Raw genomic sequence first — 14,312 nt, 5'->3', positions numbered from 1 at the left:
ACCGAATTAACCCATTGAAAAACATTGATGTTTTTGTCTTAGTATAAATTTAATCATTCTTTCATAAAACTTTTATTAACTTGAGAAGTCTTCTACTGACCTAAACGCATCTAAATACAATTATTTTAATTTCGACCAAACTATTACATTGTATATAATTTGCTAAACTTTTTAGTTTTGACTTTATGTTTAGTATTACTACAGAAGTTTTTTGATGCTGACTTTTTTTAATTGCTTTGTTGAATCATAATATACGTTTTTCTCTATTAGTATTGAGGATTTTGTCTTATAAATGATATCTGAACAGTATAAAACATTTAAATCAGGGTTTCCCAAAGTGGGCGATATCGCCCCCCTGGGGGCGATTTTAGTAAGTCGGGGGGCGATAATTAGTAAGGGGGCGAAAGGGTGGGCGATAACTAGTAAGGGGGCGAAAAGGGGGCAATTTTAAAATTTTGGGCAATTATAAAATTTTTACTTTTTATCTTGCTTTTTTACTAGTTTTAGCTTGCTATTAAATATTTGACCCTGAGGTAAAACTTAAACAAGAAAGTTTATTTTGTTTATGTAAAATATAGAAAATAACCAATTGCTTATGATTCCTACTTTCAAGTAAATTACATATTTTCATTCATATATTTTTTTACTTAAAAATTACATAAATCATAGACGATCGGAATCCATCTCGACATTTTATAACCTGACATATATGTTATTTGTGATCATAAATGGTTTATAAAAATCTATGGTGTCTATTATTAAGTATCACCTCATGATATTTCCAATTGTTTTTTGAAAATTTACTACGTTAGACTAAGAAATAAAACTATACAGGGTTGCCAATTTACCTAGAAACCTGGAAAAACCTGGAGTTTGACAATTTAGGCAAAAAAAAAACCTGGAAAAATCTGGAATGTTTAACAATTTTGAATTATCAAAAAGTAAAATTTCGATTTGTCACAATAAAGCTACCATATAGATAAAAATATAGATCCCTTTGAGGCAGATCTTTTTGAAGTAAACGACTTACAGGAAACGTTCTCAGACTTACAAACTGACCTTGAACTTAAAGTAAATTTTTCCAAAGAACGATCTTAAAGCTTTTAGACTCAACAAAAACTAAAACAAAAGCTTCCAATCATTTAAGAGAAATTTAGATTGTTCTTTATAGATTTTCCTTCTAGCTATGGTATTAAAAAAACTTTCAGTTCAGTTATTAACATTTTGAGCAGAAGATCTAATCTAGATATTTGTAAAGGAGGTGACTTAAAGCTTTATTTTACTGATTTAGAATCAGATTAAAAAAAACTTGCAAGAATTCATGAACCTCATCCTTCGCATTATATTTGAATTCAGTAGCAGACATTATTTTATGAAAGTTTTTTTATTTATTTGATCTTTTAAAATACTTCTTGTTTAACCTGGTTTGTATTGTATTTAAGTAGTCTTTTTATATTGAAAATTTATTAAGTTATTTATTCTATAACAGGTTTGCATAATGCCTAATAAATATTAATTACGGTAGACTTTCTCTTGAGTTCGCACTTTTTACCTAAAAAAAGTGCAAATTTATATTTTCTTAAGTTTAAGATAAAAAAAGTCTATTACTAACTAAGTATCAATAAAACAAAAAAATATATATAATATATATAATATTTTATAGCTCATATAGATCTATTTTTTAAATGAATGTTTGTTTTATGTTTTAGTGGATTTCATGTTTATTCATAACATTATTGCATATAACATATTGAAATTTGTCATTTTGTAAAAATAAATGATAATGCATTTTTGAGTTTGCCTTTTTTCGATTTTGTTCAAAGTGCGAACTGAAGCGGAAGTCTACTGAAACTATTAGATGGTTTATGTTTTAAAAATGTTAATAGTTTTTTTTTGACCTGGTTAATTTTGTAGTTTATATTTGTCGTTTTACATTACACTAAAAGTTTTTAAAGCATAGTGATTAAAATATTTGTTTGAAAAATATTTATTTAATCTTGTTTAATCTGTTTATTCAATAAATAAAAAAATCTTGATAACCATTAAAGTTTTTATGTCAAAAAAGATTTTTTGGTTTTAAAAGAGTATAGATTTAAGATCTTTATTTGAGATGACTTAAAATTTTTCATCAAAAAGATTCTTAAACTCATTTTTATTTTCTAACTTGATTTATTATTGTTAAGAAATTCATATATTTTCAAACTATTAATACAACTGTTTTTTGTTTTATCTTAATTCAAAGTATCTTAGCAATTAGAATGTGTTGTTTATTTTAATATTTCAACACTAGCTTTTAGTTTTTCACTATTTTTCTCTGATAAATTATTATAGGTTAATAGCTAGAAAAAAAAAACACAATTAAATAAGCCATCAAAAAGACTGCTACAGTTACAAAACAAAATTTTAACCTAATTAACAGTTTTTTTTAATTGATTACTATCTGTTCACAGAATTAACTGTAAAACATTTGATTTTTTTTTGAATTTAAATTAATATTAAAAAAGTTGCTATAACTAAGGTTTAGTTTCCTTAAGGTTATTCCAAGTCAAATACTATTTCATGGTATTCTACTACGCAACATATATTTTAAAATGTTTAAAATTAAATTTTTAACTTTACAGCTAACTTGCTTATAATATATCTTCGCATTGAAATTTATAATTTTACTGCATTAACTGAAGCTGTTGATGAAACTACTTTTCATGTGAGATAATCAATCAGTCGGTCAAACTTCCTCAAACTAGATCAGAAATTATGTTTTAATATTTATTTCATTATGTGTAAAATAAACTGTTCATTCTTTTAAAGTTTTTTAATCTCTGGTATAGTAATTTTATAAAATGCCTATTTATAAAAAAAAAATTAAGTATTTTGTGCGGCTTAAATAAGTTACTTAGTATTAACTACTAAATGTCCAAAATTCATTATGAGAGACTATTACAATGCAAGGTTTCAGTTAAGATTTTAGATGGGTAGCATACGGTTCAGATTCAGTCAAATTTTGACCCGCTAAATAAATTGAAAACTATTTTCTGAAAAAATAAATAAAATTAGTTTTTTGATACTTAATATATTTGAAATACGCTTTCAACTTGGGTATCAGTTCACAATAGTATTTCTTAGATCACAATAATACTAAACATTTTATTACAATTTCCCTCCAGTTTTTTTATTTTCATATACGTTATTTTTTTAAATTATGCAGCCCGCAATCTTATTTTTTAACGAGTTGAAACTAGAAAAGACTTTTTAGTAAATATGAATTGCTGACTACAAAAGTTGTCCACCACTAACCTAAAAGTTTTATTATTTTTGAAACAATTCATATTTAAAAAGGATTGATTACAAGTTACTAAAGGATTTTTAATAATTAAGTATTTCTATATACTTTACTGGGCTTATAAGAAAATAACTGTAGATTATTTTCTTAAGCCTTGTAAACTACTTTAAACATAGCCCAAAAGTGCGTGCATAAGAAGTACCGGACTGAATTACATTTCAAACACAACTTTTTTGGCTTAAAATTTTGTACTCAAGAGATAAACTACTTTGTAAAATCGTGGGGGGGCGATTTTTTTTCAAAATTCTGAAAAGGGGGCGATTTAGTAAATAAGTTTGGGAAACCCTGATTTAAATGATAACTTGGTCTGTTGGCAATACCTATAGTTAATGCGTATTTAGCTTAAATTATCTTAATTTATGTAAACTTCAAAGTTTTAGCTTATAATAAAAAAAGAGTTGTCTGTATTATTATGCATTGCAAAAACAACTATCTAGTTAACAAGCATCTTTAAAAATATCTAGTGTGAATATAATACTTTAATAAGCTTCAGATTAAATTCTAGAAACATTTATTGTTTTTTTTTTTTTTGTTAATCAATATTGATTATTAAACAAAATAAAGTACCAAAAACACGACTTTAAACTAAAAGTTGTAATATTTTTTCAATAAAGATGTACTCATAAAATAAAAACTTTTGCAGAACTTATATTGAAAAAGATAGCACGGAGAAGGGTAACACCATTTGTACTTTTGTTGAACTTGATTTTGCAATTTGTTTTTTTTTTTCTGACATCACGCTAAAATTTTGTAGTATTTATAAACAAGTTTACTAACTAAGTCGGTTTAACAATATTGTCTATTGAACGACAAAAAACGCTCAAAAAGTCCGGTCCAAGGACCTGGTGCACGAAAAAACCTTTCGGTTATCGAGTCATACACCAGAACAGTTTAACGTCATGCCCGGGACAGTGTTTTTAAACAAGTTGGTTGAAAAAACACGTTTAACACTTGTTTTTTTTTATATATTTTTTTCTATAGAGGTAAAATATTCTAAATAATTCATTTAAAATATAAACAATGTTTATCTACTAAGCTTAATGAGCCAAAATTTTTACAAATTTTTTTTCTTTAAATTTAAACTTTTCGATTTAAAATTCTTTAAAAGCTTATAAAAATGTTAAAGGGTTTTTTTAATCGGAAAAAACAAGGTAGTAGTACTTTAAAAGGAATCAGGAGTAATACTATCAAAATTTTTTGTGTGTTACTAAAAAAACTTGAAAAGAAAATCTGTTTGTTAGTAGTCTACTTTCATTTACACGAAATGCTTTAGAAATAAACTGAAATTGATCTTAACATGACTTAATTTATTTTCATTGTTTAAGAAAAATTTATCTTTTTTAGTTTTTTAAACAGTACTTTTTCATTATTACTGTAGTTTTACAGTAACTGTTAATGTCCCAAATACTTAATTGACTTACGGCGTTTCGCTGAACTTAAGGTTTAAAAATTTCTACAGAGTCAACTGTCAAAAGTCATTTTTCAGTATATGAAGTTATTTTAAAGCTATAAATCAAAAATATAGTTTAAGATTATAATTAATTTCTTTTAGTTTGATAGTTTTATATATGTTCAATGACGTTTTTTGGAGTGAGTTTATTTAATATTTTTATTTATTAGAATTATCAAAACTCAACTTACAGTTGTAACCAGTTCTGAATATGGTTTCATCGTCATCACTTTCATTAAAATCCTGCAATGTAAGACGAACATTTTCACCGATTGGTGGCGCTGCTTGATAACTTTTGTGACCGTGCTGCTTCTGTTGTATTAGTTTAAGGTTTGTCTAGTACGTTCTATAATTTCTGTCACGTACAAAAAAATCTAAATTTCCAAACTAAACGATTAGACTAAATGTCGTTTTTGTAATTATATCTTAGTATAGTTATTATACAAAGATTTTATTTTTAATGACTATACATGTATTTAACTTGTTTTTATAAACATTTATAAAATATACAAAACCCTTTCAATATTTTTTTTTTGTAATAATTTAAACGTTATCAGTTCTTTTTTTTTAAATGTACAAAACCTTTTTATAGTAAAAACAAGTGAACAAAATTATTTATTCAAAAAATTTAAATTTCTAACGATATAATAGTTTTTAGACTGATTATTTTTTACAACATAATACTTTGTTGGTGAACATGGTAAATTAACAAAAATACTTGGGTATTTGAATTATAAAAAAAAAGAGACTAAAGTAAATAAAATTTAAAAAAATAATATAACAAGTATGTAGTAAACTAAAATTAACTGTATATATAATGTTTTTTATTAAGTGTAACGTTTTATTTTAGATTATTATTTTTTAAGGTAAATAGTTCGAATATAAACAAGAAAATAAGTAATTTCTTTACTTTGACAGACTTTAAATAAAAATTAAATAAATGTTTGGGTACAACACTTACAAAAGTAAAAAAAATCAGGTAGAAACTACTTTGAAAATTTTTAGTATATTATACTCTCAACCTTTAATATTGTACGTTTTATCAATATTCAAGATTAGATAAAATTGTATAGAAAGAACTGTTGATATTTACAAAAACATACATATCGCTACTAACTCTTTAAGTTAAGATTTTTTAAGATAGAAAAATACAGTCAACAGCAATTACAAAATAACTTAAAATTGATTATGTCACAATTTTAGTCAGTTTAGTCCAAAAAATAAGTGTTTTTTAACAGTCAAATCAAAGCAATAAAATATAAACTAAAAAAAATTCCAAAGTTTTCTTAGATACTGCTTAACTTTATTTTTTGTTTCAAGCCTTATACCCAACTTTAAAGCTGATTAAAATAAAAATTACTTTTTATTATCATAAAAACTAATTGTCAATTTTAATTATAAGGAAATATTAAAGAGCTTGAGGATATTCTATTATAATAACACCTTGACAAATTTATGATATAATTAAATACAATATGTTAAAAGCTACAAATCTTAAAAAAAGGAAGAAAGACATTAAAAGTTTAACTTTTTCTTTAGCAAAAAATAAAGTTTTTATTGATATTATATTCAGTTCATTACCCTAAATAAGACAATAAGTTCAAAGAACACCGTAAGTAAACAACTTGATAATGTCTGTTAAATACTTTCCTTTTTAAGTAAACATCTTTGTTTGTCTTTTTAAAGTTTAAAAATGAAGGTAAACAGACTTTATAACAGTTTATCTACAAAAACTTGTTAAGACTGGCATAAGTAGTTTATCAAATATGGATTAAGAAGTGATTGATTTTTACACTAAGACTTAGATGCTGTTTTAATTAGTAATAACTTACCTAAAATTGATGAAATTTAAAGATAAAAGCTTATTATTAAAAAATTACAAAATTGAACTTAAAAACTAAATACAAATAGATTTAGATCTTATCTATTTTTATAATAAACTACAGGTTTTCACTAATTTTTCTTTTTAAGTTAAATTTACTTCTATAAATATTGTCATAAATAACTTACAATATAGCTTTTAAGAAGAGTTATACAGATTTCCTATAGCTTTTAAGGTTAAACCGGAGGGACTTAACTTTTCTAAATTTTTTTAAAAACAACTTACTTATGACTTTGTAATCTAAGTTTTACTATGAAAAAAATAGCATATTGCAGTATGAATGTTATATACTAATATACAAAAATAGTTAAAAATACCTTAATTATTATGTATTGACATGCGAAAATCAGCGACATGACACAAATATTAAAAAATATATGCCAACAAAAAAAAATTGGTAGGACCATTCCATTCATTCCGTCTCCTATTAAAAAAAATTGCTTTTTAATCTATAAGTTGTAACTAAATTAAAAATTAAGTTAATCTCATAAAACTAAAATTTTGTTACACTTCCTTAAAACTCTTACTAAAGTAAAAAGACAGAAAAAAACTAAATGTCTCTTTAAGTCTCTTTACTTAAACTATTATTGTCTTTTTATACATTAGGTTTTTTATAAAATTTCGTTATACATAAAATAAAAGTTTATAACCATGTAATTAAGACTTCTTTTCAAAAACAGTGATTAAGTCAAAACATTTTATGTTGAAATTTTATGTGATACTTTTGACCGAAACTTTTAAACTTAAGGTTTTTTCATACATCATTTTCATTTAATTGTAAGGTTGCTATTTAAAGTTAACCATAAAAATGATAATAATAAATTTTCATACTCATAGAAAAAAGGTAAAAATTTACAAATGATAAATGCATAAAACTTTGTATTAAACTCCTGTTTTTATTATCATTTAATATTTTTTTAGATTAATTATTTTAACATTATAATAAACTGTGTACAACTAATCGTTGGCATAGTTTTTTTTAAAACTACTTTAAAAAATTAAGATTAAAGTTTAATGTAGACTTTTTTTTTAATAAGTACATTTTAAAGTATTTGCTCACTTTTAAATAGTAGCTTAAGTGATATATATGTATAAAAGTATATTGGCGTTGCTTAAATAGACTCGTTAGTCTGTTACTTTGTAAACTGTATGCTTATATTATACTGGTAGAAACAACTTTAATTGATAACTATTTTTAAAAAGTTAAAAAGATTTTTTAAGTTGTTTTATATGTTTCAATACCTTGGTGCCAAGGAATTCCATTGCGTGGAAATAATATAAATGCCATGTGAAAGAGCCATGAACCCATAATCATCACAGCAAGTGTGTGAGCGAACAACAGCTTCCAATCACTAGGCAACCACATTTCAGCAACAAGCAGTACAACTGTCAGCATGGTGGCGTACATGAGCAGTCCATGGGCTTCTTGTTCCAACTCTGTCTGTTAAATCAATTGACCTAAGTCTTCATTTTTACTATTTTTATTTAAAAGCTTTTAATAACTACTTTTTACAAATACGTGTTCAAGTGATAGGAGACCTTTCAATTTTAAGTTAAACAAAGCTCCAAATAAGAATGTTTTAAAGACTCCAGAAACTTATATATCTATGAACAGTAAATAAGAAGAATAAATATGTTCAATTTTGATTATTAAGCTTAAGCATATATTTATTTCAATAAAGTATTCTAGTTTTAAATAACTTTGTCCTTATCTGCTTGAGATATATTATAATTTGTAGCTAAAGATCATTGTAGTACAAAATATTTGGTATTGTTTATTGAATGATAAAAAGTGCTCAAAAAGTTTTTTCTTAGAACTTGGTATACGAAGAAATTTTTTGATACCAATATTTATATCTATTTTTTTTGATAACTAACTAAAGCTTTTGTGTATAATAAAAACAATCGATGTATAATAATGAACTAATTTATCATTATAAATTTAAGCACAAACTGTTAGAAGGCTGTTATAATCTTAGATATTTAATTATAAAAGTTTGAATAAAACCATATTACAATAAATAACGTAATAAGGCAGAAAACAATCTTAAAGAGTCATGCAAGCAAGGCTGTCTGAAATTCAAATCAACTAATTTCTATGCAAACATTTTAGAAAAGTAATTTTAATCTTAAATTTAGCGATTTCAATTGGTTTCAGAAAAGATGTTTCATTCTAAGTAGAATATATTTCTCATATACAAATAAAATTATAACATAGTCTAACTAACTAATTTAATTAATTATGTGAACGAAACTCATTTGTACTAACTGCGATTTATAGTTATGATTATTGATTTATAGAATTTAAATATCATTTACTTCCATTTATAGCTAGATGTTTCTTTACGCATAAGTAGATGCTGTACACAATATTTTTTACATGTTTTACCTAAAGTACAAATTTTTACAGACTCAGTAGAAGTGTGTCATATTTTATGGATAGTAAAACGCCATTAGTTTCATAAAGGTTTTGCGTTAAAAAATCGATATTTTAAATCAAAATATTTTTTCTTTTTGGATTTAAAACTATTTCAAACTTTATAGAGTTCTATAATTTATAAAAATACAATTTTCAAAACTTACTTTTCCATGTCTGTGGTAAAAAAGCAGTAAAGAAGTTATTACAAAGGCCAGAGCAACACCAGCTTTTTCTAAAACTATTAGTCTTATCGGAGCAGCTTTTTGACTGACTATATCAATTATTCCGCTGAAACAGAATGATAAATACATAGTTAGATGCTGCCATTCCGATAAGTGTACCTGTATTTTTTTTTATCATGTATAAAAAAATTATGTTTTTTTTTACTATTAAAGACTTAGAGTTTAGTATATTACTGTTCGTTTTATATATGTGCAGTTAAAAGCAACTGTATATAGATTTTTTTTTAAATTATATATAGAAAGATTGAAATCAATTTTTTTAAAACTTTCTAGCCAATTTTATTATTTAAATGTTAGAATTATAGAAAATACATTTAAGAAAAAGTTTTTGAAAATTTTCATATTAAAGTTTAAGTTTTTTATAGCTTTTAGAAATACTAAACAGTCTATATACGTATGTTTTTTTTACCTTTATGTAACTGGAATGTATAATTTCGAGACTAAAAAACTAAGTAAAAAGTAAAAATTTCGAACTATGCTTTATAAAAGTTATTTGCCTACCGATTCAAAAATAGGTCGTTTACTGTAATAACTAAAATCAAAGTTTTATGGGTTAAGTCATGTAGTAAAAGGAAAAGTTAATAAAGTGTGAAAGTAATACACAGCTTCAACAATAAAACTAATCCTACCCATAAATTAGGCTAACTATTTATTGTTTTAAATTTTATTTTACCTTAAAGGTAACAAAAAGTAAAAAAAAAGCTAGATATGATTATAAAATTATATAAGTCTATATATATTAAGCTTTAAAAAAAACATTTGAACATTCTATAAGAACTTTGTAGACCAATTGGTAAAAGACTTTGATTATTTTAAACAAGTATGTTTATAATAAAAAAACTATTATAAATCTATTTTTTATTAAGAATTGTTTAAATATAAAAAAATGTAAAATAAAGTTTTAATTTTCATAAAATATAATTACCTATTTCAATAAAAATAATAAATAGTTGGTTTATATTGCATATGCATTTATTATTTAGTTTGTACTAAAAGTATTAATTTAGTTAACCTTAGTAAAAATGTTCTAATACTCATTATAAAAAGATAACACTTTATTGTAGAGATATTTATCAGATAGCAGTTTTTGCAAAATCAATAAATCTTTTTAATAGCATATGTTTTCTGATGATATTGTACAGTATTATATTTTTTTAACTATTGAAGAATAAAAAAATACTTATTTTTTCTTAAATATATTTACTAAATAAATTTTAAAAGTGTTATACAATACTTAAGCTTATATATATATTTTTTGTGCCAAGAACATAAAAGAATTGGTATAAAATTTCTAAGAACTTGAATTTAAAGGTTTTTTTAAAAAATCAACAAAATGAAAATAATAATTAAGTCTTATTTAAACATAATACTTTCTTATGGTGAAGATAAGAATTTGTTTAAAGACAAAAAAGCAGAACTAATAGGTTTGCTTATCAAAATACTAGTTTAATGAAGCATAAATCCAGTTTACTAAAGCACGCATAAATTAACTAATCAGTTGTAGAAATATTATTCTTTTATTGATGACTCTAACTTTTTTTTCTATGACGTTGCAAAATATAAAAGATAACTTTAAAAAGTATACTAAAAACAACTACGAGAAGTAATATTTAAAATGTTAGTCATAAATATTACAAATTTTAATAATAACAGTAAAACAATATTTTTATTTCTTAATTTTATTCTAAAATTGTTTGTATGTTTATGATATTTAACAATGTTTTAAACAACTTTAGTTGTTTACGAGAATTTTTGAATTCCAAAAATCATATAGTAAGAAACACATAAAAATATTTAAATCTAGTGTTCCTATTTAATTTTTGAAATGCTTATTTTATAAAGCAATTAGTGTAGCGATTATGAAAAAATTTACTAAGACTTGTAATTCACAGCCAGTTTTTTTATATTTTTTTTTTGCAAAAGTAAAGAACTGGTTCTTAAACTGGTAAACCTTCAAAGGCTGTGAAAAAAACGTAACACGTGCACTACATAAATTTTTATGTAATCAAAATCTTATTTTTTAAGTATTAATAAAACTAAAAATCACAGTCCAAGTGTGCTGTTTGTTTCTATGGAATAAACATTTTTTGTTTCAAACATAGTAAAAGCCGAAAATACCTTGTAGAAGTATATCTTTAAACTTGATAAGTTAGTCAAACGTAATTTTTCAATCAGATAAACTTTAAGTTTAAAACCAACAAGCTGTTAAAAACAAAACTATGAGTTTAAATTTCCTTTTTTTTAGTTTAAAAATAAGTTGTATTCTAATTAAAGAAAATCGGAAAGCTTTAAATTCAATTCCGGTAGCTTTTGTTCTTAAATACTTGTGTTTTTTTTTATTTAAAAAAAAAGCAGTTCAGCGCAGTTTGAGCTTATTGTACAATTGGCATTTGAATAATTCTTATTAGCTTTTAAATATAAGGATAAGTTTAATTAAAAGTTAAAAATTAAAATTTTTAGATATGTTTAAACTTCTTAAAAAGTCGTTTAATATGTGTTTTTTATGTTGAAAGTTACTTATTTTACTGTTACTCAGTATAAATAGTATAAATTAAGTAAAAATTTTGCTACTTATTTTATAACATAAATATATAGTGTACATATTTGAAGTTTGTTGTTATAATCATTTTTACAACTAAAAATCACTATATAATAAGTTTATAGCTCAGCCAATTTTTTTATTCGTGAAGATTTATTGAAAACAAAACTTGTAAATGTCTGTGTTTTGCTTTACACACACAATGACTTTGCAAATTTCTGTAGTATTAATGAATGACTTAATGAAAAACAGATGATTGGTATTCAAAATAAACAGAAGTAGCTTTTAAATTTGTGATTTACTAAATTTGTGATTTACTAAAGTTTGTGATTTACTATAAGGCATCATTAAACTTATAATTTAACTATGCATAAAAGTTTACTTATATTTTAAGCTTTTTTTACAGTTGTAGTTTTTTTAACTTAAATTTTTTTCTAATGTTAGAAAAAGGTTGTTCAGCAACTTCTATAAATACTAAAAACTTATCAAACGCTCTTTTAAGGTTATATGTGGATTAATATTTTAAATTTTGGTAGCATAAACAACGTTCTTACATTACAAAATTTGATAATGCCTAGCCTATCATAAACATGGTTATAATTTAAGTATTGAACTACTTTCTTTTATATATGTTGTAATGTCGAAATGCATAAAAAAGAAAATTATATACTATTTTAAAGTCTATTTTATGTTTTTTGCAGTAGATGCGAAACCAATAATTGGCATTAGTTTACACTCATTTTTTATAATGAATAGAACATGATAAATTACATTTATCACTACTACAGACATTTAAAGTATAAGGCTTATAGCTAATAAAAAGCATTTCAAGTGGTAAGGTCAGTTTACATAATTCAAAAATACTACCCGATGATTGACAACTAGGTTATTATTAGACTATTTAAAAGACAACAAACTAACCCATCTACCATTTTCACCAACCATTACCAGTTTATTAGTACCAGGAGGATAAAAAAGTTCTGCCATGGCTGCACCAAACCCAAACAAAACTTTCATAAATGAGTCGATCGGAAAATTCCGTAAACTAGAAAAAAAACTTTTATTTAAATAAATATTAAGAAATTAATTCTGTATATAAATTAATATTTTTTTATACTACTTAAAAGTTTACTTTTACTAAGGTGTAGTTATTTAGTCTTTGATTAAAAACAATTTTATATATATCCAACAAAAATTACATAACAGTACAAAAGTTTCAATCCGTGAAATTAATTAAAAGAACAAGCTATAGTAACAAAACCTAACTTAAACAACTATTTTTAATTCTCTTAAACAGAATACTTTTATTTCAGAACTTTTATTTCAGAACAATTACGACGTAATTAGTAGAAGACAAGGGATTTAAGTCATGAACTTGATTAAACGTAAAGTTTATCAAACCAAAAGTATACTTTTAAGAATCAGATAAAAACAACGACTTAAAGTTTGGTAAAAGAAAGCAAATTATGTTTATATTTTTCAATTGCACAAAATTCATCTTGATTTCGATTTGTCCTAAGACAATTTGAAAAAACATTAAAAATTTTTTTTTAATGTTTTTAATCATAAGTTAAACAAATTCTTGTTGTGAAGTTTTTAAATAAATACAGTTTTTAAACTTAAAAGTTCAGCATATATGTTTGACTCAGATTTATAAAAGTAATAACTAACTGTTCAATAAAACGTTCATATAGAGTTTCTCCTCTCATGTGCTTCGTATCATTTTGATAGCTATTTTGCTTCAAATACGACTTCATAATAAACTGACGAGTATACATGAAAGAATAAAAAACTCCAAAAGTGTAAAAAGCAACGCCTGGTGAAATATGACCTTCCCATGTTCCCATTTTTATCGCTAATATTTCACCTTTTTTGTTTTAGTAGTAAACACTAAAAAAAAATTATTTTTTTATAAAAATTAAGTAATACAAAAGCTCAATTTTAACACAAGCTAATTATTTTTCTAAACAAATTTTATCGTTTTTTTAAATTAGTTTCATTTTTCTAATAGAAATAATAGAAAAAACTCTTAATTATCTAACTAACAATAAAACACTTTCTTACGACAGCTGCTATTTGAATAACGCTTAAAAACGATTTGGTTTGTTTTTATGGGTGCGACTACAATTTCTCTCTCGTTAATCGTAACTAAGCTAAAGTATTGGGTTACGGTTTGTTTTGTTGGTGATGGTACTAACTCTCTAAGTATTGTTCTATGGTAAGGTAATGAGTAGTTATCGGTTTTTAGTTTACAATAAAATTACTGCAAATGGCTATGAAATACAATTGTTTACCAAGATCGTACAAAATTTAATCAATTAACTATTATAATATTCAAACTATTAAAGTAGTATAATAAGTAGTTTAGATTTGTCACTTAAAATAATTTACAAGTTTTAATATTTACTTTTAAGGTTTTTTTTTTGAATCTAGGCTGAAT

At 23.9% G+C, this 14,312-nt stretch overlaps 1 protein-coding gene across 1 annotated transcript; it reads right to left on the bottom strand.

The window, feature by feature from the left end:
- Positions 1–3,964: 3,964 nt before the first annotated feature.
- LOC145845447 (transmembrane protein 45B-like) lies at positions 3,965–13,719 on the bottom strand. Its single transcript, XM_082952714.1, has 7 exons — positions 13,544–13,719; positions 12,794–12,917; positions 9,256–9,432; positions 7,915–8,113; positions 6,990–7,096; positions 4,982–5,102; positions 3,965–4,080 (listed from the first exon to the last, which is right to left on the bottom strand). The coding sequence occupies exons 1-7, from the start codon at positions 13,717–13,719 to the stop codon at positions 4,076–4,078; spliced, it is 909 nt and encodes a 302-aa protein (XP_082808840.1). The 3' UTR covers positions 3,965–4,075.
- Positions 13,720–14,312: the final 593 nt, after the last annotated feature.

This window comes from Thalia democratica, chromosome 1 (assembly GCF_965202585.1).
Source record: "Thalia democratica chromosome 1, ktThaDemo2.hap1.1, whole genome shotgun sequence".
NCBI classification, from domain to species: Eukaryota; Metazoa; Chordata; class Thaliacea; order Salpida; family Salpidae; genus Thalia; species Thalia democratica.
The sequence above is the reverse complement of the archived record's forward strand: the minus strand, read 5'-3'. Positions and strand labels throughout refer to the sequence as shown.

Bases quoted from the DNA above. Each gene is read 5' to 3' on its own strand.
- LOC145845447 (XM_082952714.1), bottom strand. From the start codon at position 13,719: ATGGGAACATGGGAAGGTCATATTTCACCAGGCGTTGCTTTTTACACT. The intron at 8,114-9,255 runs GTAAGTTTTGAA...TTGATTTAACAG, and splicing joins TTTACCACAGACATGGAAAA to ACAGAGTTGGAACAAGAAGC. The intron at 7,097-7,914 runs GTATTGAAACAT...TTTTTTTAATAG, and splicing joins TGGAATTCCTTGGCACCAAG to GAGACGGAATGAATGGAATG.